The 25,344-nt window shown below is 43.3% G+C and overlaps 1 protein-coding gene across 2 annotated transcripts in view; it reads left to right on the forward strand.

Annotated features, from left to right (window-relative positions):
• SOS2 (SOS Ras/Rho guanine nucleotide exchange factor 2) overlaps nucleotides 1-19,174 on the forward strand; it is a 55,755-nt gene extending 36,581 nt beyond the window's left edge. Inside the window, exons 10-23 of one of the 2 annotated variants that reach the window (XM_018566257.1) lie at nucleotides 388-1,043; nucleotides 2,362-2,443; nucleotides 4,316-4,438; nucleotides 4,871-4,974; nucleotides 6,876-7,098; nucleotides 9,296-9,415; nucleotides 10,003-10,165; nucleotides 11,077-11,194; nucleotides 12,033-12,205; nucleotides 13,472-13,588; nucleotides 14,762-15,017; nucleotides 17,229-17,270; nucleotides 17,917-18,047; nucleotides 18,286-19,174. In XM_018566257.1, coding sequence (XP_018421759.1) covers nucleotides 388-1,043; nucleotides 2,362-2,443; nucleotides 4,316-4,438; nucleotides 4,871-4,974; nucleotides 6,876-7,098; nucleotides 9,296-9,415; nucleotides 10,003-10,165; nucleotides 11,077-11,194; nucleotides 12,033-12,205; nucleotides 13,472-13,588; nucleotides 14,762-15,017; nucleotides 17,229-17,270; nucleotides 17,917-18,047; nucleotides 18,286-18,795 — 2,818 coding nt within the window. In that variant the 3' untranslated portion in view covers nucleotides 18,796-19,174. The remainder of the gene's footprint in view (nucleotides 1-387; nucleotides 1,044-2,361; nucleotides 2,444-4,315; nucleotides 4,439-4,870; nucleotides 4,975-6,875; nucleotides 7,099-9,295; nucleotides 9,416-10,002; nucleotides 10,166-11,076; nucleotides 11,195-12,032; nucleotides 12,206-13,471; nucleotides 13,589-14,761; nucleotides 15,018-17,228; nucleotides 17,271-17,916; nucleotides 18,048-18,285) is intronic. The other variant, XM_018566259.1, reaches the window with a different exon arrangement.
• Nucleotides 19,175-25,344: the final 6,170 nt, after the last annotated feature.

The following is a 25,344-nucleotide window of genomic DNA, read 5'->3' on the forward strand; positions in this document are numbered from 1 at the left end:
TTCTGTTGCTTAAACTTGCTTTCCCGATTCCGTCCTGCTGAAGAAAACTGATCTGTTCCCTTTCTCCCATGATGCAACACTGAAGAGTTGTCACATAAGGGTGGGGAATTGTTAGCCCTGTGTAAGCTTTGACTTGGCTTTTTCCCTTGACTGCGCTACATTTGCAAAGTACAGGTTTACATTAATGTAAAGCAGACACAGACACTGAAGTATTCTGGATGTCTGGATACATATTAGAAACTGATCACATGAATATAATTATATATAAAGATTTAAATAACTAATTAACAACAATAAAAGAGGTTCTTTAATGGTAGATTTGTTATATAGTTGCACCGTAGGTAGCCTTTGAAACGTGGCCACTTCCAATATTTGCTTGTTTTTCAGAGAATCCATTTGGCGTCTTTACAACCGGCAAATGCGCAGCAAGCACCTGGCCATCAAGAAGATGAACGAGATCCAGAAGAACATCGACGGCTGGGAAGGAAAAGATATTGGGCAGTGCTGTAACGAGTTCATCATGGAGGGCTCCTTGACCAGAGTCGGGGCCAAACACGAGAGGCACATTTTCCTGTTTGACGGACTGATGATCAGCTGCAAGATGAACCATGGCCAATCTCGCATCCCCGGTTACAACACAGCCGAGTACCGCCTGAAGGAGAAGTTCATCATGAGGAAGGTGCAGGTCGTAGATCGCGAGGACACTGGGGAGTATAAACATGCCTTCGAGTTACTTTCCAAAGATGAGAACTGCATAATTTTTGCCGCCAAGACATCGGAGGAAAAAAACAACTGGATGGCGGCTCTAATTTCACTGCAGTACCGCAGCACGTTGGACCGAATGTTGGACTCTGTTCTTATCCAGGAAGAGAACGAGCAGCCGCTGCGCTTGCCAAGTCCGGACGTCTATCGCTTTGTGGAGGAGGATTCTGAAGAGAACATTGTATTTGAGGACAATGTGCAAAGTAGAGGCGGAATCCCCATTATAAAGGGAGGGACTGTGGTGAAACTCATCGAAAGACTGACATATCACATGTATGCAGGTGGGTGAAGGTCAGGCTGGAAGCTTAACATGCAGTATATAGCCAAATGATGGTGGAACCCTGACCATCACACCCATATAAGATTGTTGGAAATACAAAACCATGTGTATTAATATGAAATTGCCCCCACCCCTTCCTCCCCTTTGATCTCTTGTAAGCATGTTGCTAGTGTTAGACTGACAGCATTGTGCAAAGCCGAGTCCTGACTGGCACAGTGCGCATCTAGACTTGTAATTCAGACAGCACAGCCAGGTCCTAGAACTTACAGCAGGGAGGTGAATAGATGGTGAAGGTGAATCAGCAGACTGAGGAGGTAAACATTGTGCTATTGCCTCCTGTCAGAATAAGCACATAAAATAGGCTTCTATTGCTGCCCCTACCTCTTTCTCTATCCAAGTGCTGCTGTGCACATGAATAAAGGAGGCTTATTTCAAAACAAATTCAGGTACTTGTACTAGCTGCATTTAAAGAGGTGCTTTGTTTAACTCCAATAATATTTATTCTCTAATGTCTTCCTTGGGTTGAATGAATGGTAGGGATGCGCTGAAATTTCGGCCGCCGAAAATGGTACTATGGGTAAAATACCGATATTAGCATAACGGCCGAAAATTCAGTGCATACCTAACTTCTCTCCTCCCCGCTGGGTGCCAGTCTCTGTCCCTTCTGATGCCCGCTGCTCTCCCCCACCTGTGTCGGCAGAGGCAGCAAGGATGCAAGGGGATCCAGACCAGCACCCAGCAGGGAGGAGATAAACGGTGAGGAGGCTGATCTCTCCTCCCGCACCGCCCCGTTCGGCTCCTGTGACAGGCGGAGGAGTCAGGATGGAGAGCTGAGTACAAGTGCTTAGCAATCAGGACTGCTCGCTGAGTGTTTCTAAATAATTGAGGACATAGTATGATTGTAGACATAACTGACACTATCTCCACGGTTTATGAATGGACAGGAACACTCAGTATAGAGGCTTCCTGTTCATTCATAACAGGGGATGCAGAAAAAGAGATTTATGACTCTGTCCGCAATCTCTTTTTCTATTTTAAAAGGAAGATATGAGGGGTCTGTTTAGACCCCTAATATTTCCCCAAAGGCCCTAAATGCAAAATAAAAATATATAAATAATTTAAAAATAATAGAATTTTTTTTTAAAAGGTTGGGAAAAAAAAGTTGTTTTTGGTTGTGGCCTGAAAAAATTCTTATTTTGGGTTTTGGTCTTAAAATGTCATTGCGGTGCATCCCTAATGAATGGTTTCATTAATTTTTGCTGGTTGTCTTGCTGTGGACCTCCTATGACGTGTCTTTCTCTCTGTTCTTTCCTCTACAGATCCTAACTTTGTTCGCACTTTTCTGACAACATATCGCTCTTTTTGTAAGCCACAGGAGTTACTTAGTCTGCTCATTGAAAGGCGAGTACATACATTGTATAAGGTGGCTTAAAATGAAGTCATCCTGTGTTTCTACTAGCACTTTCTGAAGGGAATGTGTTGCAGAACAAGTTACCATTTTGAGAAGTCCAGCTCCCAGGCTTCATACTGGTGTCAGGGCAGCAATGTCAGACACCCCTGCAGCTAAAAATGTTTTGTTGCCATGGAATTAGGATGCAGTTCAAAAAAAATCAGTTATTGCTCCTTACATCTCCATTCCTTCCTATTGGAGAGGTCTCCGCCATTGAGATGCATAGTAGAGGGTCTCTGTACAGGAATAAAATTGAGCCTTTCCACCTGTTCAGCAGTGGTTGTGACACTCTCTGTGAGCCGCACAGCAAAGAGCTCCGAGCAGTAGGGACAGGTACATATAACATTAGGAGGTTGCTTGGGAAAGGGGGGGGGGGCATTTTTAAGGATAGCTTTGCTAAAGGTACCGTGTTCCTTTTAATTTGATGCAACACCTAACTGAATGGCATTGCAGCCTCTTTACAGCCACTTCCTGTCTACATGCACTCCAGCGGAGACTACATAGCATTTCTCAGGGAAGGTTTCTTTATGGTGACAACAGTAGACCATCAGGGTTATTCACAAAACAGTGAAGGGTTTGGAGAAGGCAGGAGAAGTGAACAATCTAGGACAACTTAGCTGAACTGGAAAGTGAGCCGAGTTGGTGAAAAGGTTTCCAAATCTGCTTTTTTGGCCTAGATTGTTCACTTCTCCTGCCTTCTCCAGAATCTTCACCCTTTTGTGAATAACCCTGCATGTCTGTGTACTGTGTTTTGTAGTCTCCATTGGAAGCCCTGTAACAGAGTGACAGTGCAGAAGCACAATTGCTGGACAGATGAAGCATAATGTTCACCTTTTACCAGGAAGTGCTGAAACAAGACCTGTCATGCCATGGCTGTACCAGGTATAATTTTAATCAGAGCTGCAGTTTTAAACATATTGAAAATAAAAGACTTTTAAAATTACATTCATGTGTTTAAACCTTTTTGAGGTTTTAGTGATTGGGTGTCTCATTTAAAGGGTTTCTAAACCCTCCGCTTATTTTGCATATATCTACTGCTAGCAAGCAGTAGTTATATGGAAAAAGTAAAAAAAAAAAAAAACGCTTTAAAAGCGGTTTAAACTTACCCCTGTCTTCGCCGCGCGCTCCCGTCCGAGAATCGCATGCGCAGTTCCGATTTTCTGCCAGGAGACAGGGAGAGACGCAAGGTAAGTCTATGGACGCGTGGATCCGCATGCAGACACCACGGGACAGGAAGTGCCAGCAAGGACAGAGGAGTCAGCGCTGGATCGGACCCTCGCCGCAGCGCTGGAGGGAAGGCTGAAAAGGACAGGAAAGAAGAGGAAGATCGGATTAAGAGACATCATTTAAGGTAATTGCTTTAATTAACATTGGGGGGAGGGGTAAAAAAAGTATCCTTTAATGTCACTTTAAGGCACGTGGGGCAGAGTGATAACACAAGGGCACTACTGGGATACAGTCCTCACCCCATAACAGAAAGTGCCTGAACGAAGACTTTTATGGCAGGATCTGCAGTATTATATTTTTCAATAAACTGCAAATTTTAAAAAGCTTGACAACAACTCTTAAAATGACATTAACATGTTAAAGCTTAAATGAGATTTTAGGGAATAGGTTTAGATCTACTTTAAGAACTGAAGAAAAAAACACTGGAAATGACTGTGCACTCTTCATTGGAAAGTGATGACATTACACTGTAAAGCTGATTGCATTGTAGTTAGCTGCTGTGACCAGAAGGTGTGCACAACCTTGGTCAGCCAAATGGATGGAAGAATTCTGACCGGCGTTTATTCTTTAATTTAAATTGCTCTTATTCCCTTTAGGTTTGAAATCCCAGATCCTGAACCCACAGAAGCAGACAGACTGGCAATAGAGAAAGGAGAACAGCCAATCAGCACCAACCTTAAGAGATTTCGAAAAGAATATGTTCAGCCAGTGCAACTCAGGTTGGTCTGTGTTGGATGTGGGGCAGGGGTAGGTGATTTAAGGATGCGGTCAGCTACTGAAGGCTGTCGGGATATGTTGTGACTTCATCACATCTCTGGAGACACTCTTGGTGTCTTAGGTGAAATCTTAATAGTTTTTGGGCACAATATCGACACCGCACCTTGGTCGTGTGAACCCTCTGTGCCGCTTCTGGCACTTAAAGTGCCCTGCTGGCTAGAGCTTAATTTTACACAGGTCACAGCAGCTTCTTCTAATTGTCTGGGAGTCTCAAAACTTAATTTTTAATTTTGTCTGTCATGTATCTTTTTATTTAGAGATTTTATAGTTTTTTTGTTGTTACTCTTTTGTTCCCTTTACTCCTGGGATGTTGATTTATTTTTTCTTTATGCTCCAATCATTGTAGATATTACCATACCTCTTTCATGTTTCAGGGTTTTAAACGTATTTCGGCACTGGGTTGAACATCATTTCTATGATTTTGAAAGAGACCAAGAGCTTCTAGATCGATTAGAAACTTTTATCTCCAGTGTTAAAGGTAAGTACCTTGGATGTGACGATTATAGAGAAGGTAGAGTAGGCATCCAGTACTTAAAATGCGGCTTTGCCTCGCTGCCAGAGCCCCTATATACTCTTGTGTAAAGTTCGATTTTGGAAAGTGAAAACTTACAAAGGGTTGTACAAGCCCAACCTCTTTTATATCCTGATGCTTATAAAGGAGTACATGACCTTTACGATTGATCACCTAGGCACTAAACACTCTGAAGTGGTAAGCAAGAAGAGTGGTATAGGTTAGACACAATGATCATTCCTTGTTATCTTGTACTGAGTTTGGGCAAAGTCAAGGGGCACTTGAAAGCAACCCTTTGGTGGAAAGAAATGTGAAAAAAAACTGTACAAAAGACAAAGGGGGGAATTTATCAAAGCAATTGGGACAGTTTTAGCCTTTTTAGATCATTCTCTTTTATGTGCAAAACTGTTTACATCTGCGTTTGTCCTGCGGGTATCTGAAACTGGCGCATTACCTAACAAAACAATCAGCACTTAAAGTAGTATTAACCACTTCAAGACCAGGTGTTTACACCCCCTTCCTGGCCAGGCCATTTTTTAGTATTCAGCGCTGCAGTACTTTAGTCGGGGGCGAAAAATATGTGACAGGTCCTCTTTAAGGAGACATCAGGGGTCTCCAAGACCCCTAATTTCACCTAGGACCCCCCAAAAGAAGCTGATGAAGCAGAGATCTGCTCCATCAGCTTCTTTGCAGCTTCTGAAGCTGGAGAGTGACACAAGAATGCGGAAGTGATGTATTATACAACACTTCCGCATTCTTGCAGAGGAGAGGGGACCGGAGGGAGTTTGTGTACCGAGCTCCCTCTGATCCCGTGACACAGGCGACCTGCTGATCCCAGGCTCGCACCGGGCACAGCAGAGCCCGGGATCAGCGTGACGATGGAGGGGGGGGGAAGCGATCGGCACCCCATACACGCGATCGCTTGTATGGTAACAGGCACCGCTGCCTGTTTTAAAATTTCGGCCGTTTCCCGCTCCCGCGCGCCCAGCTCAAATCTAGAGACTAAAGACGCCCGCTCAGATCTAGAGAGCTCCGGACCGGCCATTTTTTTTACTACGGCCGGCCCGGAAGTGGTTAAGGTCTGAGCGTTTTTTACCCTAATGCATTGTCTGCATTAGGGTAAAAACAGCCCAGCACCTTTTTTCTCCCCCAGTCCCCCCACATACCTGTCGGCTACGCTCGTCCCCGCCGCCGGTCCTGAAGCAATCCTCCGTTCTCCGTGCAACTTCCTGGTTGCGGGGGGAGGATACTGATGGCAGAGGAGCCGTATGCTCCTTCTGCCAGCAATCGGAGAGAAGGGGCATGGCCTGCCACAGGGCTGTGTGTGTCTATGAGCCTCCATTAGAACGATGGCGGCAACTGTACAGGGGGCGGGGGGAAGATTGCTGCGGGGACCCACTAAAAAAAGAGGAATTAAAAACTTTTAAAGAAACAGTCTCAAGCAATAGTATCACCCCCTAATCTATGGTCGGGAATGTTGTAAGGAGTGCAGGGGACACATCTGTTCCTCTTAAAAATCCAGCACACCTCTGGGTGTCACATGCATGCCTCTCCACCCACCCCGTGTGGTTCTAGCTGCCAGTTGCTACATCACTACAACACACAGAAGTAATGTAGCAGCTGGTGGGAGGAACCACAAGCTCAGGGCAGTCATTTGACTCTCCCGGAATTGATGGAGATTTTTTTGGCTGGTGTACATGGGTAGCAGAATAGGTAACTATTAAACTTCTGCTCTAACAGTTTTCTCTAACAAAGTAGTTCAAAGAGCAATTGGCAATATGCCCCAGAGGACAAAGGGTTGATCGTGGGTGGTATAGATTTAGCATTAACAGATATTTAATTGAATTTTTTTTATTATTGTATTTAAGGTAAATCCATGAAGAAATGGGTTGAGTCTATTGCCAAGATAATCAGGAGGAAGAAGCAAGCACAGGCCAATGGAGTCAGCCACAACATCACATTCGAGAGCCCTCCGCCTCCTATTGAGTGGCACATTAGCCGTGCTGGTCAGTTTGAGACGTTTGACCTGATGACTCTCCACCCCATAGAGATCGCTCGTCAGCTGACCCTGATAGAGTCTGATCTGTACAGGTAATGCACTGCATTGTTGTAGCATACAACGGGGTTCTAGTTTTGTTTTAAGGGGTATAAAACAAAGAGTTAAAGAAGAACTCCAGGAATTTTTTTATTAACCCTGCAAGGGTCAGGTGCTTGTTTGGTCTAGGTTAAAAAAAAAAAGTTATACACACCCGATGCTCCGAGCCGGCTTCTTCTTAGAACGTTCCTTCCAACATCTCTTCCCCCTCCTCTGCAGCGGTCTAAGGTCCCGTAAATTATCAACATCTGTACACAGTGTATAGACATGAGGACGCTGAACAAGATTCCAATGCTGCAGCGAGTGGGAAATAGGCTGGAGCGAGAGCTGTGACAGCTGGCCGCCTCTGAGCTTCAGGGGAGTATAATTTTGTTATTTTGGCACCTAGACCTAAACGAGCACTTAACCCTTGCAGTGTGGGGGTAGCTCCACTGCAAGGGTTTATTAAAAAAAAAAAAAATCCTATTTAAATAATTAAAACTAAATGTTTTGGGTCACTATTATTTTAGTTGTTTAAGTTTTGAAAGTGCTGCTTTGTACTTTGTATACTATCTATACCTAGTCTTTGTTATTTATGTATACATTTTTACTGTATACCAAAGGATTCCCAGATCTCTTTGGGATAGCTAGCTAGACATCGCAGCAGAAGTCGTCTGCCTGGATGCATAACTTCATATGTCTAAGCCCTCTGATAAAGGTGGACTCATCAGAATAAGTCTTCCATGTGAGAGAATACATTACAGCTTGAGCTATAGAGGTCATTTCATTAAACAAGCACTCAGAGAGTCTGCAAAATGTGAACAGTAGCCTAAAAATCCACCATTTTTGCTTAAAATGTTTGCAGAATGTTAATTTGCAATATTTTAAAATAACCGACTGAAAAGGAAAGACATTTTGAAATGATAATTTTGTAGTCCTTGCCATAATTATCAATGAAAGAAATTATAAACAAACCACTTTGCATTCTCTTTCATGACCAGAGGTCATTGGTACCCCGATGTCCAGACCAAATGTAGCGGCGTCAGTTTGCATCTGTTAATTTAACAAAAACTACGACATATTGACATTGTATACTTAATACTTTTTACATTTTTTGTGACATATAAGGCTTTTATTTGGTACAATATTTTAATAAATCCCAGTTTCAGTTTTGTTATGGTAGGCTGACAAATAGACAAACAAATTGGAATTGTTTTTGTTATATTTTATTTTTTAGGATTTTTGCACTTTGTTTTTCTGCAGACCTGTTACTGCTCTCTAGAGCTGCAGCTAACGATTATTTTCAAAATCGATTAGTTAGCCGATTATTAAGTTCGATTAATCGGATAAATAATAAAATAAAATGTAAAAAATGGCTCCAGTGATGGACTACTAGCTTGTATTGAGATTGCACTCCATCACAGGAGCAAGCTTGGAGCGGTGGAAGTAAAAAAGAAAAAAAAATGTGTGGTGTGCAATATAGTGAAAAGGAAAGTGTAAAATTATACAGCAATGAATGCAGAATGGCACCGACTATAGAGGACTACAAATCCCAGCAATAGTACATTATACAGAGCAATGCAGAATTTCACCAGCTATAGAGGACTACAACAAATCTCAGCAATAGTACATTATAGGTGGCGGTATTCCGCATTGCGCTGTATAATGTATTATTCCTTGATTTGTAGTCCTCTATACAGTGCAGTGCAGAATATCACCAGCTATATACCAGGGATACAACAAATCCCAGCAATACATTATACATACAGTGTATAATGTATCGCTGGGATTTGTATTCCTCTATAGCTGATGGTACATTGCGCTGTATATTATACAGTACAGCACAATGTACCATCAGCTATAGAGGAATACAAATCCCAGCAATACATTATACACTGAAGGCGGGTCTGGCAGCGGCGAGTGTGAGGTGGGGAGGAGGTGCGGCGCACAGCTTGTGTGGAGCCGTGAACAGGGCCAACTGATCGGAAGCCGATTAATCGATTATTGAAAAAGTTGACAACTTTTTCAATAATCGATTATAATCGATTATGTCGATTAGTTGTTGCAGCCCTACTGCTCTCTGAAGGTTTGAATCTAGAAACAGCCAGAGAGCTTTCATATAGCTGTGTAGTTACAAACTATACACAGAAATGATATTTAAAGGTGATAAAATGTGCAATAAACTGACCTATCTATCTGGATATCCCCATTCAGGGCTGTGCAGCCGTCAGAACTTGTAGGCAGTGTTTGGACGAAAGAAGACAAAGAAATTAATTCCCCTAACTTGCTTAAGATGATTCGCCATACAACAAACCTGACGCTTTGGTTTGAAAAGTAAGTTCTGTAGTTTTCTGTATTGTTTTTAAGGAACTGATCATTTAAAAAGAATAAAGTTTACTAGAGAGTAGACAGGACTGTGCAGAACGATGGGGCTGTGCAGGGATGGACACATTCTTTGGCATTTAAAACAGCTCACCTATATGTTTCCCATCTTTGTGTTTGTCGAGAGTTCAGCTTTGATTGATTGATTGAAGCTTGATTATGTAAAATTCCTCATGCTTCTATCTAGCAGAACTTGTGCATAGAAAACATTGCAAGGTTTTTTATTGCACCCTCTTTCCTGAGACAGCTTTTCAGCAATCTATAGTAGGAATGCACCGATACCAATACCGGTATCGGTGCAGCCCTAATCCCTAGATAGCAGCTGTGACAGCTCTGTAAATCCACTTTATCTTCAGAAGTCAGATGTCAAAAACTGAAAAGTGAAGTCTGCCCACATACAATGATAGCATCCCTCGTTTTCTGATTGACTGGAATTTTGCTTTCTATTGGGATAGCATAAGCAATGGCAAGGATCACTTTTAAAGCCATAAGCTGCAATTTATAGTTTAATGTTTTTTTTCTTTCTACTTGTTGTGCAGGTGTCTTGTTGAAACTGAGAATTTTGAGGAGCGGGTGGCCGTTTTCAGTCGAATCATTGAAATCCTCCAGGTGTTCCAAGACTTAAACAATTTTAACGGTGTTCTAGAGATAGTGAGTGCAGTGAACTCTGTTCCCGTGTACCGGCTGGACCACACCTTTGAGGTACGTATTGGTTTAATCTCTTCTGACAAACAATAAGCACATGGGACATGTATGTCACTTATGTGAGCACTAATGATTTGACTGTGCCTGAATAACCAACATTTCAAGTAATGAATTGGCCTTTATATTAACAATTTAAGGTGCAGTAACTTCTTGTAGCAAAACATCACAAGTTTCCTTTTATTTGTGTGATTGCACTAAACGTATCAAATAATGTGGCTATAGGAGCTGCTGTGCCCTGGTGCTCTTTTTATTGAAAGTGTATGTAAAGACAGAAACCAAATGGTGTTTTTGTGTGTGTGTGTGTGTGCGTGTGTGTATATATATATATATGTGTATATATATATATATATATATAGAGAGAGAGAGAGAGAGAGATGCCTAAATCAAGGACAAGTATGCAGGAGAATAGTCAGTACAGTACTGGGGATCAGAACTGTGGATAAACTTTATGTACAACGTGCACATTCACCCCATTCATGGCATCTCTAAGATTCAGTGAATCGGCCGAGTGCCGTGGAAGATGCAGCAACTGTGTGCATGTGCAGGAGTTAAATCAGTGGCCACCCAGTGGCTGAAGAAGGCTTTCAAGAACCAGGAAGTGTCAGCGGTAAAGATGGCGGCAGAGGACAGTGCTAAGAACTGAAGCTTGTTCCGATTGCACTGAAGAAGGCCACACTTTTAAAATCTGTAAGGGCAAACACACACAAAAAAAACGGTTGCTTCTGCTTTAATGGAAAGAGTTAGCTGGCGGGCCCAACAAACATTTGCTATGTGAGCGATGATTTGTAGTTACACTCCTGGTATTCACATATTTTGTGACTTTATACTGTATAAAAACATCCCATGTTTAAGATTATCATGTGTAATGGATCAGTGAAAATAAAACAGTACATTACATTTCATTACAGGCGTTACAGGAAAGGAAGAGGAAAATCCTGGATGAAGCAGTAGAGCTTAGTCAGGATCACTTCAAAAAATATCTGGCAAAACTCAAGTCAATCAACCCACCTTGTGTGCCTTTCTTTGGTAAGTCACTTTCCTTTTATTGTGTCGCTTCCGGGCTGCAGTGAAATGAGAATGACTCTGTACTGCAACCTTATATAGCATGCTGGCACTTGCAGTTTTACAAAGGCTGGTGTGATATCCAGAAGCTCCACCTTTCTGTTGTCCTGGAACACTCTCACTTCTGGGGTGCATTAAACCATAAAGACCACATTGCTGGCTAAAATAAATAGTTATATATGAAGGCTGTCATTGCTGACCTCTACTTTGAGAAAGGCCAAATGCTGGGCTCTTAAAAAAAAAAAAAAGACAGCGTATACAAGAGTAATAAGACTTACTGGTCCTGTTGCCAGTGACTCTGACCTTTGCATTCTTGCAGACCTATGTTGGCCTGAAGAATCTTCAGCGTCGGGCAGTTGGTATGACGATGCCTGCACGCACCACTGTGTGCTGTGGTTCCACCCGCTCTCCTCTACATCACTGTCTCCATGCAGAGCCATAGTGACATAGCAGCTAGTGGGTTAAAACAGAGCACACAGTGGGGAATACAGGCATGCCTCACCCCCGGAAGTGCTATAAGCTGTAGATCCTTCTGGTGGTGTAGATCTGCAACAGAGTGAAGATTGGAGTCATTGGTGGTGGGACTGTTAAGTACTATTACAGGATTTAAAATGTAGTTATTCCCCAGATCTTGATGCAATGCCTCTTGATTTTTCCCCATACTACCATAGCCAATAGTTTCACTCTGCCTGCAGTCTGCAAGACATTGAGTTCACTGCTCCGCCCCCTGGTTTCCATCTTTATTCTGTTGACTGGGTATATTTCTTACTAGTGAACACGTGATTGTTTTTCTTTACTCCAGGAATATATTTAACAAATATACTGAAAACTGAAGAAGGGAACCCAGACTTCCTAAAGAGACATGGCAAGGAGCTCATTAATTTCAGCAAGAGAAGGAAAGTGGCAGAAATCACGGGGGAGATTCAGCAGTACCAGAACCAGCCTTACTGTTTACGGACAGAAGCCGATATCCGGGTATGGATTGAGGACAAAATGTTTCATAGCAACCAATTAGATTTTCAACCTGTGTAAGGCCTCAAGTGTATGCAAATCTTACATTTCCAGAATTTATTTTATTTGCTTCATTTTGGTCTTTTAAATATGCCATTGAAAGCATTTTGTTTTCCCTGTTCATGAAATAAAAAAAATACCTGTTGGTCCTGCAAAAAATCTTGTGAGCTGATAACTTCCTGTGCTGTCTGCCTCTGCTGTACTGTTATCAGTTAGTATTGTTTCCAGCTATCTTTGAGGACTACAGAAGACCTCTCCTCTATGTCATGGAGGACATGTTCTCTAGACTTGTCTGAGGGTTTCGCTGCTTCTCTAGATGAAGTATGGTGAGCAAGCAGTTTAACCTAGAACAAGAAGTGTGGTGTTGGCAAGGTCACCAGGTGAAAATCAAAAACCTAAAAGAGGAAGCTAATGCAGCCACCACATACAGTATAAGGACTGTTAAACTGCAGTATATTGCATTTTTGTTCTTGGGTTTAGATATGCTTTAAAGGAGAAATACACTCAACCAAATAGTTAAGGCCAAAGTGTGACACTGAAGCTGTCACACATCAGCTCTATGATCGAGAACTGAGCAATCACATACTGCTGATGGCTCTGTTCACGATCTTCTCCCTGCAGAGAGCGGTGACTGTCAGTCACCACTCCCTGCAGGGATGCCCCCCTCCCCTCTCTGTTCCTCCAGCGCTCATCGGAGGGACAGACGCGCTGTAGAGAGGCAGAGCCAGCTGTCAATCACGTAGCGGGGTGGATCCGCTATATGCTGAGTTTTGGGTCACAGGAGGACATTAGTAAATGTCCACCTGTGACCCTAAAGAGGTCAAACAATCCTCCATCAGGGCTTTAAAATTTGTCTCTGGTATATATTGGACTCAAGACAGAGCCTGATATATATGAATTAGAGCTGGCATAGTAGTAAGTGAATGCCTGAGTTAAGCAGGGCAGCCAGGTCTTCTCTAAAAATGACAAAGTTTAAGCGAGGCCACACAGTTGTGTAAAGTCTTTCAAATGTATGGGGCCTGGGTTACCCTAATGTTCAGTAATCCCAAAAACCTCAGCCATCCAATGAATCGTCCATTGTCATTGGTTCTATGGGTAATATCTTATTGTTTCAGTTATGGTTTTTTTGCTCATTGACAATTTTATTGGTGTCTTCTGTGCACATATGTAAACCCATACTGAGTAACGTCTTCAGGAAAGAATAACCCATCTGTGTTTTATTGTTTTTAGAGATTCTTTGAGAATTTAAACCCGATGGGGAACACACCTGAGAAAGAGTTTACAGATCATTTATTTAATAAATCTCTGGAGATTGAACCCAGAGGCTGCAAACAGCCGCCTAGATTTGTAAGTATTATAAGAGATTGTGCTTCTTGTAAACATTTTGTTATTCTTTCGTAGAAATAGAGACGGGCCAATGTGGGCCACTATTCAGATATTATATGTAGAATGTGATATGTACACGGCACACAGTTTACTTTGCCATACCTGCATGTTCATTTTAATAAAGACATGTGCTTACAAGTACTTTGCTTTGTTTAGATCTAAACCTGTATAATGCATGCTGGGCTCCCACTTTCACCTCTTTGCTCCTAGAGTACAGTCTCCTTTGTACGACAGAAGCAAACTCCCACGGTGTTTACAGCCCCAGCGTCAGACAGGATTTATACACCGAAGCTGTAAACAACTCAGCAGTCTGCCACTGTCAAAAAGAGGGGAATAAGCACTGGTGGTGTTTGTGTTGTGAAGGGGGGGGGATGGATCAGGGCATGTTTGGGGGCTTGAGCATTTCTATTCTAAAGTGAACCTGTGTTTTAGTGCCTCATTGGGATATGTAGTAGCAGGAATGCCAGAAAATGGGGCCCTGCTGCAGTAAAATGTTGTGGGGTGTCACTTTAAAGAGAACTATGGGCTAAGTGTTTTCCCCCATATGTTTTCTTTAGGGTCACGGGTCACAGGAGGACATATACTAACGTCCTCCCGTGACCCAAAGCTCAGTAAATAGTGGGCTGTTGCCCGCGATGAGAGTGCCGCAGCCGGGAGGGATCCCGACAATACTGTCGAGATCCATCCAGCTGTGTCAGGGACAGCTGGGTCTGCCTATCTAGAGGCTGTGCCCGCCCCCTCCCCGTTCGTTCCTCCACTCAGCACTGGAGGATTGGAGAGGAGAGGGGGGAATCCCTGCGGGGAGCGGTGATTGACCGTCGCCACTCACTGCAGGGGGCGATCGGGAAATGAGCGGATCGGTCCATGTTTCTGCTCACTTCCCGATCAATAGAGCCAACCTGTGACGGCTTCTTTGTCATAGGTCGGCTCTAACTATGAGGATGAGTGGAAATCACTCATCTCATAGTTCTCCTTTTAAGTCTCTTAATAGGACTGACTTGTCAGCTGCCATAAACTGTAAAAATTTAAATCTAAACATTTGCAGCCTTGTTAAGAATCTTAACTTTTAACAGTATTGGCCATGTTAAAAGACCAGAGGGATGGTTTAAATCGCACCACTTTTATTTGTTGCAGCCACGGAAAACCACGTATCCACTCAAGTCACCAGGCATACGACCAAACAGCGGGAGACACTTGTCATCTTCCGGCACGCTGCGGGGACACCCCATGCCACTGGAGAGAGAACCTTACAAGATCAGCTTCAGCAGAATTACTGAATCCGAACACGAGTCAACATCCTCTCCACCCATTTCCCCCAACACCCCCTCTACTCCTCCTGTGTCTGCGTCTTCTGATCTCAGCGTCTTCTTTGACCTGAACAGTTCCTTTGGTAGGTATTCCATTGCCTCTTGCACACAGTCTATTTAGCCTTGTCAGTTTCCTCTACCTGGAGTCCTTGCAGAAAAGGAGACTCTATTACTGGTTGCATTGTAAAACCTAATCTATGGTTGCTGTTGTATAAAGTGCATTTTAAAGAGGAAGGGAAATAAGAGATTATTGCTGGTTCATTGGTAAGATGAGCTGGGGCTTGGCGCAGTTGCTTTCACAGCTGAGCTTTTGACACCAAATACAAATGTAAATTAAAGAGTTTTTTTTTCTTTTTCATCCATTGGAGGATACATAAAGTCTTAACATTTGCACTACTTTTACACCTACCTGAAGTTAGACACTGACAAACAAAATATGTAGGCCAGCCCAGGATGACCCATCCAGTGTGTCTCAGTTCTGTTCTGTGACAAAGACGAAGATGTTTTTGCTAGCACCACTTTTTCCTCAGTTCTGACTATAGACATTACCAGAGCTCAGATGTCATCGCTGGAATCGTCTCGTAGTTTGAAGTATTTGGGTCTAGTCCTGGATACAGCTCGGGCCCTAACCCTCAGTTGGACTGCATTTTGACATCCTGAATGTTAAGACTTCCTGTGTCCCTAAATGGACGAGAAAGAAGATAGGATTTTAGGATTTTTCTATTTACCATAAAATCCTTTTTCTTGATCGTCCGTTGAGGGACAAAGTTCTGAAGAATTCTGATGCTAGTTTTGGCAGAAAAGTTCTTCAGATGGCCTTTTGAGTATTTGTTTTACAGCTCTTTTTTTGTTGTTGAGCTGGTTCTTCTAGTTGTTGTGGTACTCTCTGTTTGGACTGCTATTGGACGACCCTACGTCTCAGAATTCTTTAGAACTGTGTACCTCAATAGACAATAAAGAAAATGGGATTTTGTTCTTACTTTAAAGTCCTTTTCTCAGAGTCAATTGAGGGACACAGCTACCCTCCATATGCTTTTTTTACTGCTTGCTATAACTGGCAGATGTGAGGTGGGAGGGGTTATGTCCTTAAAGTGGCAGACTTTTAATTTTTTACCTAGTGTCCATTTCTCCTGGAGGCAGCAGCATAATCCCATGTCTCAGAATTCTTCAGAACTGTGTCCTTCAATGGCTCCGAGAAAAGGATTTTATGGTAAGAACAAAATCCCACTTTTTGCTTGTCCATTGTGGCACACAGGTCCCAACCCTCTAATGGTTATGATCATGCTTTGGGAACTGCTATACTACAAAATTGAGGCATGCTGGTGGTGGGAGGCATTATCCTGAGCTGGCCTACAATTTTTTTAGTGTCCAGTCCTACAGTAGGCTTCGGTAGAACCCAAAAGTTAAAACATCCTGTGTCCCCTAATAGTTTCCAAGAAATTGATTTTACAGGGAAGACACATTTCTAGTTTTTTTCCCAAGCATCCCTTAGGAATAGAACCTTTTCTAATCTGTAGTACTTTTACCTGTAACAAATAGCTCTTTCTGTGAAAACACCTAAATAGAAAACATATCTAAACCTAAGATCATTCAATACATTGCAGTTTGTTTTTTGTTTAGGTAAGCTGAAATATATTAGTTTTGTTCCTGTGTTTAGAGACACTTTAACCTATAAGCGCCAAAGTGTCCTTCTCTGAATATTTAAAGTGGCTGCATAGAGATCAGTATTAAAAGATTTGCACCATCCAACTTAGCACAGAGAGATGTTTAAAGGAGAACTATGGGGTCAGTGTTTTTCCCCATAGTTCTCCTTGGGGTAACGGGAGGACACAAACTAGCGTCCTCCCGTCACTCTAAGCTCAGTATACCGCGAGCTACAGCTCGCGGTATACTGAGACGCCACACCTGGAGCGGATCCCGATTTAGATGACGGGATCCGCCCAGCTGCGTGACTGACAGCTGGCTGTGCCTATCTAGAGGCAGAGCCAGCTGTACCCGCCCCCTCCCCCGTCCGTTCCGCCAGTCAGCGCTGGCAGATCGGAGCGGGGAGAGGGGAATCCAGCCCCTCCCCCTGTCACGGCAGAGAGCTGTGACAGGATCGAGAGGTGAGGGAACCCGGTATGTTTTCCCTCACCTCCCGATCTACTGAGCCGACCTGTGACAGTCTCATTGTCACAGGTCGGCTTAGAACTATGACGTGAGTGGAAATCACTCATGTCATAGTTCTCCTTTAAACAGTAAGTAAGCAGTAACATTGTATTTGCATTAAAATAGTGTTTGTTTATCTTTAATAGGCAACAACAGCATTTTTGCCCCAGTTTTTCTGCCAAATTCCAGTAAGTGTACATCATTTCTTTATTTTACCTAAATTGTATGACCAAAATTTTGGTCTTACACCTACTATATGGCCAAAAGTATTGGACACCCCTCCGAGTTATTGACTTTAGATGTTTTCATGTGTTCATGTTCATGACGCAGCATATAAAGATATTTTAGACAATTCCACTTGTGACCTTTTGGTTTGGGCAAAGGGCCTTTTCCCAGCATGACTGTGCCCAACGAGAGCTCTATAAAGACATTGTTTGATGTGTTTGGTGTTGAGGAATTTAAGTGGCCTGCACAGAATCCTTACCTCAACCCCACTGAACACCTTTGTGATGAATGGGAACACTGACTGAAGGACAGATCTTCTCATCCAAGATTATTACCTGACCTCACAGGTGCTCTTTTGGCTACATTGGCGCACATTCCCACAAACACGCTCAAAAAGTTTCCATATTAATACATGGTTATAGATGTCCAACAAGCTCCTATAGGTGTGATGGTCAGGTATCCACAAACGTTTGGCCATATAGTATATTCGATTTATACTTTGCATTGCAGAACCTTGTCTCTATTAAGATAGAAAGAGCATTAGACTAAAGTGAATAAATCACATAAGTAATATATATTTTACATGGTTTTCCCCCATTCTGTTCACAGAGTCCTTTTTCAGCTCTTGCAATAGCTTGCACAGGTTACATGAAGATCCTCTGCTTCCTCCTCCGTTGCCTCCACGAAAGAAGTTTGATCCGGACACCATTAGTCTGGTAGGTACAATATACTACCACTGGGTGGCACGGAGATTTTGAGGAAGTAACATTTGTTGCCATCAGATATTTACATATTATTTATATGGGCATGTAGTGAGTGGATGGTCCTTCAGTATTCCCAATGGGGTTGTTTGTAAAGAAGACGAACACTTTTGTCTACTTGGCTAGTTTGCAATACTTTATGTTACATGTACAGTATGTGATTCTTTCTCATTTTTGATATTTTAAACCTGCTGCTTTTTTTTTTGTTCAACCTCAGGCAAGTTCTAGAGCAGATGAGGACCCACCTGCCATTCCTCCAAGATTGCCTCCTCCTCCAAAGATTCAACCACGGGTTCCTGCTTATACCGGGCCCTTCGATGGACCTTTACACAGCCCTCCTCCTCCTCCGCCACGAGATCCTCTTCCTGACACCCCGCCACCCGTCCCGCTTCGTCCTCCAGAACATTTTATAAACTGCCCGCTGAACCTTCAGCCTCCACCCCTGGGACGTCTACACAGAGAGCAGGATTGGTTCAGAGAATCCAGCACTGTCCCAAACTCCCCCAACACCCCTCCCAGCACTCCATCCCCGAGAGTGTTACGTCGCTGCTGCGGCCTGAGCACCAGTCACAGCAACCTCTTACAGACCACCGCTCCCCCGGTCCCGCCGCGGCAGAACTCCATCCCTCAGTTACCTAAACTGCCACCAAAGACTTACAAAAGGGAATTATCCCATCCTCCTTTGCACAGACTAACCTTGTTGGAAAATACGGAAACCCCGCAATGACTACAGCCATAACAGTCCTCGACACTGGATAGGGATCAGAAAATGACTTTCGACTAGCTATTCCTTTTTTTTGTTTTGTTTTGTTTTTGTAATTTATTTTGATAAGGCACTGTATTTCCCCCTCATTAAACCAAGGCATGGCTACAAGCGCTGCCACGCTGTGACCAGGGAGGGGTTAACTCCATTGCTCTTCAACTAAAAAGTGCTACTGATCAAAAACAGCATGTGCAGGAATAAACTCCTCGGGGGAGGGACTGTTCTATACACACTACGGCCTTTAAACACTAATACAACGTGTAACTGCCTCAGGAGAAACCTGTCTCTGCTTTGTCTTAGACACACAGTGCTGTCCATTTAACTTTTTTTTTCTTTTTCCATTCATACAAACTTTATTGTTCAGACTTGTTTTGCACTGTACCCTCCAACAGACCAATTCATTATGACATCAGTTCTATGTACTATGCCAAATAGCTGTATTTGGTAAAATGAGCGCATTTCTTGGAGGGGAAGTCTTGCTAAGTTTATTTAAAGCACTAGCGGCCTTCTTTTTTATTTTTCTATTTTTTTTATTTTTTTTTATTTCCAAACTGTAGACAGGACATAAGGTGTCGTAGCCTCTGCGGATCTTGCCAGGTTAGATCATTCCATTTGCCCGTTTTGGTAAACCATTCTCAGGAATGGCATTACGACCTCTCGCGCCGCAACTGGGGTTAAAGTGCGTCTGTTACCTACGCCCGAAGTGGAGGAAGCCATTTTGTCACCTGAAGTGTTAAAGGGGAATTTTGAGTCGCTTAGGCCTTAGCGACACCACATCATTGGAAGAAGCGCTGTAGCGGTGTCGCTGGTTTTCGGCATCGGAGGCCAGTTTTTCAAAATGGCTCCGATCTAGATGCGCTTGCTTTTAACAGGCAAGTGTTTAGTTGCCTTCAGGCCTAATTCACGGAGGATGTCTATTGAAAAAAAAAAATCAGATTCCCGTTATAAGTGCACTACGTGTTTATTTCTTCACAAACACTACCTAAGGAAACAAAAACACTACCGTTTATTATCAGAAGACTAGTATTACGCATGCTGTGTGTTCAAACGTGCCTTTTTTTCCTTTTATTTTAGCAGGTAAAAGCCAGATTGTGCTCATGAGTTGCCTTTTTTTCTGAGATCAAAGCTATCTGCCACGAATGTACAATGGAAGACCGCTATCTTTCGGGTTTATGTTTCGGGAATCAAAAGCATTTCTTCAGTCTTACCAGTCATGTTTTCTCATTGGAAGACCACAAGCAGCCAAACTCAACTTCTTCTTTTTTTTTTCCAGGCTGTCTCCTTTGTAATATTTCACTGTACAGAACAAATAAAATTTGGCAAAATTGTTTGTGATGGTAATCTTGCTTAAACGACATGACCAGAAAAACGTGTAAGCTCTCGTAGGCCACGAGGCTCCGTTTTTTTTTTTTTGTTTTCGAACCCAGGAAACCTTATAACATATGTTCTTTTGTAAATGGCATGAAAGGGTTAATCGTAAAGAAAAAGTATGCAAGTATTTATTTTATAAAATATTCAGTCCTTGCACTTTGTATATAGCCGGTTGTTGATGTCAAGTTCCTAAACAAAGCCAATGTAGCGGTGGAAGCAACACCTGAAGGAGCATTCCTTTCTCATAAATATTCTCTGTGTGCTCAGGATGCCAACGCTATACATGCAGGTGACATGTTCTCTTTGGGCATTGTGACCTTTTTTAGAAAATATTCCCTTCTCTTTGGATGAGGCTGCCATACGAGGTCCGTAGACTGTCAGCAGCCATAAGCCTATGGGGTCCAACTTTTGGCTAAGACGTAGTTAAACTGATCCCGGGACTTGGGTATCAAATCCAAAGGAAAGGCAAAGTAGAGATGTTGCTTATATTGATCATTGTTTCCAAGAACCACCCGCACTCCTTACGGTCTGCAACCTTTCAATGGTGGTGGTGCTTGTGGTGATCTCATGGATGGCGCCGTGCAAAACTCAGAATAGTCTTAACAGGTCACATACACAGATGAGGCTACACCGGTGACCTGTTGAGACTATGCTTATATTGACAAGACATTTGCTTTATCCATTCTACTCTTCACTAGAAAAAGACAGATGGAATCTTATTCCACAATTTCCTTTCTTCAGCTTTTATACATTGGGCCATATAAACTGTTGGTGGTGCACCAAATATTCGGCACACGGAAACCTGCTTTGGTCGGATGCGTCAAATAATAGTTAATTTCGAAGGGTATGAAATGAAAGATGCACCAATCCTAAGCAAACCCCAAGTGGGACTTTTGAACAAAAACTCTGACACTCTGCACCAAAGAAATAATGGTTCGGAAAATTAGTTTGCCAATGTTTGTTGCAGTAGCGCCAAGAGGGTGATGGTGCAAGACAGTTTCACTTCCTACTATGCGCCAAATAAACAATATGCGCTCTTATGTAATTTATTTGACATGCATTGCGCCAAAATAAGACGCCACGTGCAACAATTTGCATTCCTCAACAACTGCCTATCTGAGTTTATATGGCACACTTTGTCTAAAGGAAGAAGTATTTGAGTCACCCCTTAAGCGTATCTAAACCCAAAAGTAAAAATGTCATATATTGCAGCTTACCAGTCCTTTGATGTGATGGCTGCATTCATTTTCTTTTTTTAGGCGTTTCACCTTTATTTTCACCTGGTGATCCAGCCAGTAAGTCTATTGTATTTCAACCTGCTTTACCAGTCCAAACTGTCCTGTAAAAGTAGCAGTTAGAGGGCTGAGAGAAACCATTTAACACTAACAGAGGTGCTTACAATGGTCAGCTTTTATTCATTTATGTAAGGTCTGTATTCCAAAAAGAAAGAAAAAATAAACTTGCTGCAACTGCTTATAAAGTGTTCCCTGGAGTTCAGCTTAAATTTTTAGCCAAATTCACCTAAATCTGATAGTCAGTCTAACACTGCACTCCCCACAGGGTGACAATGCTGCTGTTTAAGGGTGGCTCTGTTGCTCCTCCATGGAGTGGAGTCACCCTGAGACAGGAAGTGTGTTACTGACCGGATCACCAGGTAAAAATAGAAGGTTAAAGCCCATTAGTTTTCCTTTTTAAAATGACACTAAACTCAGGAATTAAATCTTAAAAATACATTCAAGTACCTTAAATATGAACAAAAATGTATCTTATTTGTGTATCACTCGGCTGTAGATCCTCCAATCATCTCTGAATTGGTGCTGACACTGTCCTTCCTTCTGGAGGGTGGCTACTTTTGTCCCCATGGTCCCTGTGTGTGTTGTAAAGTGGTCACCGCTCCAAGCTCACTCCTGTGATGGACTACAATCTCATGTTTAGTTTACTAATTTGTATTGAAGTTATAGTCTATTATGGGAGTGAGCATGGAGCGGTGACTACTTTACAACACACATAGGGACCATGGGGAACAAAAGTAGCCACCCTCCAGAAGGAAGGACAGTGTCAGCACCAATTCAGAGATGATTGGAGGATCTACAGCCGAGTGATACACAAATAAGATACATTTTTGTTAATAGGGTATTTGCATTTTTAGGATTTAAAGCCTGAGTTTGGTGTCACATTAAAAAGGAAAACTAATGCATTTAAGGACGTTAAGCTGCAATATATCAAATTTTTTGTGTTTTCGATACTCTTTAAAACCAAAGTACTTTTTTTGTGTATTGGTTTTCATAAATGTGGCAAAGTGATGTATGGGGAAACCAGACGGCAGAATTTATAGCGGGGTTCAAATCTGGTGTAATGATAAAATTGATAATACGATATTGCAGAGCAGTGCAGAGATGTCTTACTAGCATTGTAAACCATGGATCCCGGATACCCCTGTTTATGAACAAGGGAAGGTGATTGCCGATTGGTTGCTTTTGGTCATTGGTCTTTACGTATTGCTCTTCACCTTTTTCGACATGCCCGCTCGTGTGTTTTCTCTCCAGAAAAGGGGGTTTATTAATCATTCTGTTAGAATCTGGTAGCTTTGGCATAATTCCGCTGTTGCTAATGTTCTTCATTAATTCCACCAACTCGCTGTACAGTAGTTGATTTTTAAAAATTTACTATAACGTATATCACTGAGCCTCTAATGACAGTTGGCGTGGGATATCACATGACTTTTCAGGTTTAAGCAGTGTTTGTACAGATGTCTACGAGCCACGTCGATTTCCTGTCCTGTGGCCTTTTACTGTGCTTTGTATCTGTGTTCTTAACAGATGTAATAAATGACAGTAGTCCAAATCCTATGCTTAAGTTTATTTGTGCTGTGTGAGTTATATCAATATGATGTGTGATACCGAGACAAGACTGTGACAAACTGAGCAATGCTAAGGGCCGGTGAAGATCTGGGATGAGTGTCCCGGGACCGCGCAATCGCCGCGCGGCCCCATTGATTTCAATGGGGTTACATCCGCGCGTGCAATCGCTAAAAAAAGGTACATGTACCTTTTTTTTTTTTTGTGCCACACGACGCGTTTTTTTTTTTAGCCACGATCGTGTTCAATTGCACGGGCGGAATCACGGCTGGAAACCGCACAATCTGCCTGGCCCGACTGGGGTGCCATTAGAAAAGAATGGCTCCGCCAGCACGATCAGCAATGGTAAGTGACTCCGTGACCGCACGGCAATCGGCGCGGTTTTGTGCACAATTGCCGTGCGGTCACGGATCGGGCAAGTGTGAACCTGGCCTTAAAGCCCAATACTTTGCCAGATGTTGACATCTGCACATGGTCAGACCCCTTCTAACTGTGTTCTACAGGCAGCCTGTAGCAGTTGGGGCCTGTTGGGCCCCTCTCGCAGCTCTGCCTGCTGCTCGTGCTTTAAGGCCGTGACACACTGCACGCGGAGCGGGGGCGCGCTGCCTTTGCGAGCAGTGTGTCATGTAATTTTCTGCTCGGCACCTCAGCTTGCGAGAGCTTGCGGAGCTGAGCGTGCCGAGATGAACAATTTCAACTTCAGCCAATTGGCTCGCGCGTATAAACCAGCGCGTCGCGATGCGACAGCTGGCAGGTTGTTACGGACGAGCCGATTGGCTGAAGGTTCTGTCAATCATCTGACGGCACTCAGCTCACACACTGCACGCAAAGCTCCGTGCCGGATAGCTTTGCTTCGCTCTGCACGGCTTCGCGTGCAGTGTGTCACGGCCTTTATACATCACAGTGATGATGTCACTGCTACTTTGTACAAGGTAATATCTGAGTTTGCGAAGGAGATTGGTGCACACAAAGTGGATTTATATTCTTTGCAGCCTTCAGGGAAAATATTAATATGAATGTTTTGGTAACTGGAGTTGAGCTTTAAAGGCATATGCCACCAGGTTTCATGTGACAGCCATATTTAGGCTCTAACATGAAACGTGAGTCGCATTCCCTAATGTTCACCCCTGGCACTGAATACTGTTGTAAGGGCGGCTCCATACCTGCCAGGATCCTATGGAGCCATGTTTACGTATATGCTCCAGGCAGAGAGAGACTCCAAGTCTGTGCTATGACGTTGCCTGGATAGGCATCCACTGGCAGCTATGGAGGACTGATGGGGCATGCATGCGCAGTGGCACAGGTAGTGTTAGAACCATGGGACATGTAGCCCTCGAGGAAGGGGGGACTTCTTCTTATGTGATGAGTGTGTGCTGACCACCCGGAAGTTTGGGGGTTGCAGCCCACAGGAACCCGGAGCTGTGGTAGTGAATAGAAATGAGCTTGAGTTTGTCTGAACCCAGAAGGAAGCTGACATTACTGGCCAAATCAGCTGCAGCCAGGGCATTCTCTGCACATAAACTAAGGGGTGGGATTCTGGTGACATCATTGACCTTATAGGTCAACATAGCCATATTTGGTCAACTCCTTTGTTTACATCCAGCTAGGGCATGGTGAATGCCCCAGCTGCAGCTGTTTGGGCCCACACTGACTGCTTCCTCCCGGTCTTGGACAAATTCATGTGTGGACAGAACCCAAGCTTGTCCCTAGTGATGTAAAAAATTAAATGGAATATTTGCTTTCAAAGCTTATATGTTCCTTTTCTCTACAGCTGCATAAACTGCAATGAAGTCAAAACAATTAGGTTTTAGTACTAAATGTGTTTTAATAAACAATTATAACTAAAAAAAAATAGGCACTTCAGCACACAACTATTCTACACGTACAAGCCAATATCCCTGCACTCCTACAATAGCACAGGTGAGATCGAGCACGTTGCCCATGCAAGGACGGGCATGTTTCTACTGCGCAGGCGTAATGGCTGCGCGCACGTTGTGCACGCTCTAATACGTCTACTTTATTACGTCAGCGACCGCGGGCACGATCTGGGTATGCTCACGTCGGGCACCTTCTGGTACGTCTGCTCTTGCGGCGCGGGTGCGCGCACGCCGACAGCGACGTTTCAGTCAATCAACTCCTGGGAGCATGCGCAGTATTATCACACTCAGCTATGGCTGAGGCGGCGGGAGTGTTCATCAGGGAGCTGGAGCTCGGTGATGGCAGGATGCTGGAGATACGGCAGCTGAGCTCCGGGGATGTGGGCTGTGTGGTGTGGGACGCCGCC

This window comes from Nanorana parkeri, unplaced genomic scaffold (assembly GCF_000935625.1).
Source record: "Nanorana parkeri isolate BGI_ZX_2015 unplaced genomic scaffold, ASM93562v1 scaffold928, whole genome shotgun sequence".
NCBI classification, from domain to species: Eukaryota; Metazoa; Chordata; class Amphibia; order Anura; family Dicroglossidae; genus Nanorana; species Nanorana parkeri.